This window comes from Taudactylus pleione, unplaced genomic scaffold (assembly GCF_031769625.1).
Source record: "Taudactylus pleione unplaced genomic scaffold, aTauple2 ptg000013l, whole genome shotgun sequence".
Lineage (NCBI taxonomy): Eukaryota > Metazoa > Chordata > Amphibia > Anura > Myobatrachidae > Taudactylus > Taudactylus pleione.
The window spans coordinates 3,320,001-3,324,795 of record NW_028284416.1 but is presented as its reverse complement, the minus strand read 5'-3'; the positions used below and the strand labels follow the sequence as shown (position 1 = coordinate 3,324,795).

The 4,795-nt window shown below is 52.1% G+C and overlaps 1 protein-coding gene across 5 annotated transcripts in view; it reads left to right on the top strand.

Annotated features, from left to right (window-relative positions):
* The first annotated feature begins 2,048 nt into the window (after nucleotides 1-2,048).
* OTUD5 (OTU deubiquitinase 5) overlaps nucleotides 2,049-4,795 on the top strand; it is a 43,830-nt gene continuing 41,083 nt past the window's right edge. For 2 of the 5 annotated variants that reach the window (XM_088470230.1, XM_088470216.1), the window contains exon 1: nucleotides 2,049-2,624. In XM_088470230.1, coding sequence (XP_088326356.1) covers nucleotides 2,184-2,624 — 441 coding nt within the window. In that variant the 5' untranslated portion in view covers nucleotides 2,049-2,183. The remainder of the gene's footprint in view (nucleotides 2,625-4,795) is intronic. The other 3 variants (XM_088470223.1, XM_088470202.1, XM_088470209.1) reach the window with 2 other exon arrangements.

Below are 4,795 nucleotides of genomic sequence, written 5' to 3'. Positions count from 1 at the left end.
GTCGCAGCAAGAAAGTTTATGCAGCGGTGGCCGTCTTAGCTGTACGGCTCGGGTAGTAGGAGAGGAACAGGTCCCTTATCACGATTCCATAGCACTCTACAGCTGAGATATAGCAGTATGAATAGATCTATTATTATACTAGGCTAGGCGTAAAAGGAAGAGGTGGGCATAAGTTGATGATGTCATGCATATCTCTTGAATTGCATGACCACTCTCCCTTTCTGATGCCAGCACAGTGGGCAGAGACATGCCAAAGCTATGGAAATTGTGTTATTATCACACACCTCGCCTCACCCACTCGACAATATGATTTGTGACATCGCGATTTGTACTCCTACAGCCTAACCCGCTTTCTTTGGAAGTCTCACAATAGTTTGTGAATTTCCCAAGGGATATATATGGCAGGTCAATTGTCAGTACGTCGACAGTGACTATATCGACAGTGCAACGCGGGCGCCTGTATGCAGATGCGGATGTAATGCCGGGTCAGAATTATAACTTTAAACATACTGTAATGAGAAAGCTCAGACCAATAGGAATCTGGGAGACTTGCCTTATGGCCGGGCATCTGGAAAAGCCACCTGAGATTTAGGAGTCTCTCGGACGATCTGAGACTAGCAAAGTAAGCAGCAGGGACACAGGGGCACTCACCTCTGACTGATGGGGCCCATACATACATAATTGGGGCAATTCACTGTTCTGCAGACGCCTGCATACCTCCCAACATGACCCTCTCCAGGAGGGACACAGTGCTCTGGTCCTGGACTTCCCTGGTAAGAGGTGGGGCTGCAGCACAGTTCAAAATTCAAATAGGGGAGTCACACCAATTGTCATTTCCCACACTGCCAAACATCACTGGCTGGGACTCACTGGCAGTTGGTGTGACTCCCCTATTTGAATTTTGGACTGTGCTGCAGCCCCGCCTCTGGAACCTCCACCAATCATACATTACCAGGGAAGTCCAGGACCAGAGCATTGTGTCCCTCCTGGAGAGGGTCATGTTGGGAGGTATGTGCCTGGGTTGGGGAATGTGAGAATCCAACATGTTGGACAATCTCAATTTGCCGATTCGGATTAAAATATTATCAAAATCGATGAATCCAGAATTTTTTAAGGTTATACTTTCCCAATCACCATGAGAAATCTCCAATAAGCAAATCAGATCAGCGCCTGGAAATTGTCCGGCAGATGCACGAAACAGTGATGAACCCAGGGTTGGCGACAATCTGGCTGCCTCTTCCGGGAGAAGGCAGCCAGATTGTCAGAACAGGGGGGCGTGATGCGAATTTCGGGGCAAGACTGCAAGATCGCATCATCGCAGCCACGCCCTCGCTACACAATGCTGAGATTACAGGCATTGCGCAGCCGGGGCCACAAGGATACGATTCAGAGCGAATCGTATCAACGGCTCCCCTGGACCAGCCAATTACAAGGGAGAGCAAAAGGCGGGCAGGGGGGGGGGGGGGGTCATTGGGTGCGTGGCGCCGGCCGGGAGAGTAGGAAAGTATGATCAAACCTTCCAAACTGGCAACCTATCAGATATTTAACTATCATTTATATTGTACATTCTAGAACACAGGTTCTCATACTCGGTCCTCAGGACCCCAAACAGGGCATGTTTTCCAGATCTCCTCACAGAATCACAAATGAAATAATTAGCTCCATCTGTGGATCTTTTAAAATGTGTCAGCGAGTAATGACTGCACCTGTGCTCCTGCTGGGAGACCTGTGTGGGGTCCTGAGGGCAGAGTTTGAGAACCACTGATCTAGAAAATGAGACCTAGAAGCTGATTGGCTGCTATGGACATCTCACAGCCAACCACGTTGTGTTACCAGTCCCCGCGCAGTGGCCTCACGCACAGCTGTCACCAGACCCATAGGAGAGCCACCACCAGTACTACTTATATTATTATAGACCCTCCGTGCAGTTCCGCTTCCGGCACCCGTTGCCATGGCGACCAGGCAGCTCCGGCCGAGGCGTGGAACGCAAGCACAGGCGCGATGACGTCTCCAGAGCGCGCACCGCCTCAGTCTCCTCCCCCCGCAGGGCGCTCCCACCAATCGCGGCTTTGGCCCCGTCCCGTCACGTGGGCAGGAGGAGAGCGTGCGTGCGGCGTAGTGACGCTCAGCCCCCGGTCCGGCGCTCGGTGTGACGCAGGCTCGGTGTCCGGTGAAGGTGACCGATGACCATCCTACCGAAGAAGAAGCCGCCTCCCCCCTCTGACCCGGATGACGGGGACCGGAGCGGCGGTGGGGGCGGGGGAGACCCTCACTCCCGCTCCGGGGCCCGGCCCCGCTCCTCCCCGCCCCCGCGCTGGGCCCAGGCATCGCCGCCCCCCGGGTCAGGGGGCCCCGGTGGCGCCGGCGCGGGATCGGACGGGCTCGGGGGCTGCTGCTGCTGTAACGGCTCGGGGATAGGCCCCGGGGGCTGCTGCTCCGGCCCAGGACACAGCAAGCGGAGGAGACAGGGGGTGAGCGGGCCCGGGGGGGCCGGTGCGGGAGGACTGGGGATCCCCGGGGCCGGGAACACCCCTGACCGGGAGGACGGAGCAGGAAACAACAGCGAGGATGAGTATGAGACCGCGGCCCGGACCCAGGCCATAGACCCGGACGCGGCGGAGCAGGTGAGCCCCAGGGGGATGCACCAATGTATGGGGGGGCAGCTGTCATGTGTTTAGTACATGGGGGGGCAGCTGTCATGTGATTAGTACATGGGGGGGGCAACTGTCATGTGATTAGTACATGGGGTGCAACTGTCATGTGATTAGTACATGGGGGGCAGCTGTCATGTGATTAGTACATGGGGGGCAACTGTCATGTGATTAGTACATGGGGGGGCAACTGTCATGTGATTAGTACATGGGGGAAACTGTCATGTGATTAGTACATGGGGGGCAACTGTCATGTGATTAGTAAATGGGGGTGCAACTGTCATGTGATTAGTACATGGGGGGAAACTGTCATGTGATTAGTACATGGGGGGAAACTGTCATGTGATTAGTACATGGGGGCAGCTGTCATGTGATTAGTACATGGGGGGCAACTGTCATGTGATTAGTACATGGGGGGGCAACTGTCATGTGATTAGTACATGGGGGAAACTGTCATGTGATTAGTACATGGGGGGCAACTGTCATGTGATTAGTAAATGGGGGTGCAACTGTCATGTGATTAGTACATGGGGGGAAACTGTCATGTGATTAGTACATGGGGGGCAACTGTCATGTGATTAGTACATGGGGGCAACTGTCATGTGATTAGTACATGGGGGGCAACTGTCATGTGATTAGTACATGGGGGGCAACTGTCATGTGATTAGTACATGGGGGAAACTGTCATGTGATTAGTACATGGGGGAAACTGTCATGTGATTAGTACATGGGGGGAAACTGTCATGTGATTAGTACATGGGGGGGCAACTGTCATGTGATTAGTAAATGGGGGGGGCAACTGTCATGTGATTAGTAAATGGGGGGGGCAACTGTCATGTGATTAATACACGTGGGGGGGAGCTGTCATATGATTAATACACGGGGGGGAGCTGTCATGTGATTAATAAACGGGGGGGGAGCTGTCATGTGATTAATACACGGGGGGGAGCTGTCATGTGATTAATACACGGGGGGAGCTGTCATGTGATTAGTACACGGGGGCAGCTGTCATGTGATTAGTACATGGGGGGCAGCTGTCATGTGATTAGTACATGGGGGGCAGCTGTCATGTGATTAGTACATGGGGGGCAGCTGTCATGTGATTAGTACATGGGGGGCAGCTGTCATGTGATTAGTACATGGGGGGGCAACTGTCATGTGATTAGTACATGGGGGGGCAACTGTCATGTGATTAGTACATGGGGGGGCAACTGTCATGTGATTAATACATGGGGGGGCAACTGTCATGTGATTAGTACATGGGGGGAAACCTTCATGTGATTAGTACATGGGGGGGCAACTGTCATGTGATTAGTACATGGGGGGGGCAACTGTCATGTGATTAGTACATGGGGGCTGTCATGTGATTTGTGTACAGGCTTCTAGGCTGTTCTGTAGGTAAAATGTCATCTGTCTGATTGTCCCTATGCTCTGTAATGTGGTCAGGAGGTGATTGGTCACCCAGGCTATTCGTTGTTGTTTTCCAACGACATTCCCCTGTCCGACAATCACCTAGATCAGGGGTCTTCAACCCGTGGCCTGTGGAGCTGTTCCCTGTGGCGCTCCGACCGTGGCAAAAAAAGGTAAACGGACCATGTTTTGTTCATTAATATAATAGAATTATCTTTTGAAGTCTTCATTATGGCTTTACGAGTCTGGAAAAGGTTTTAGAATCCTCTAATTTTCTTTAAGTCTAAATACCACAGTATTGGTTAGTGGCCCTCAGGCTTCTTTGAATTACGAATGTGGCCCACATTATTAAAAAGGTTGAAGACCCCTGACCTAGACCATTGTGATGGGATTATAGCTGGCCATCACTGTGGACCTAAATCGATCCAGCTGTAACCTAACAGATTATATTGAAATCGGGTCCGCAGTACAATGTCTGTGCCCAATACTGCGTTTATTGGCACAATGAGTAATATCGTTGCTGTATCGGCGTACTGACGGGATATGTGGCTCCCCAATGGTCACCACCCGAGAATAATTTGATTGCATCAGCGATCCAGAGGCCGCACCAGCAACCCCCCCCCCCCCATGCGATACGGCCAAGATCTCACATGTGGTTTAGACACCTGCCTGGAAATGAGAGAAATAAGGGAATATAGAGCAGAATTATTTTACACTTCCACTCTAGTGTACAT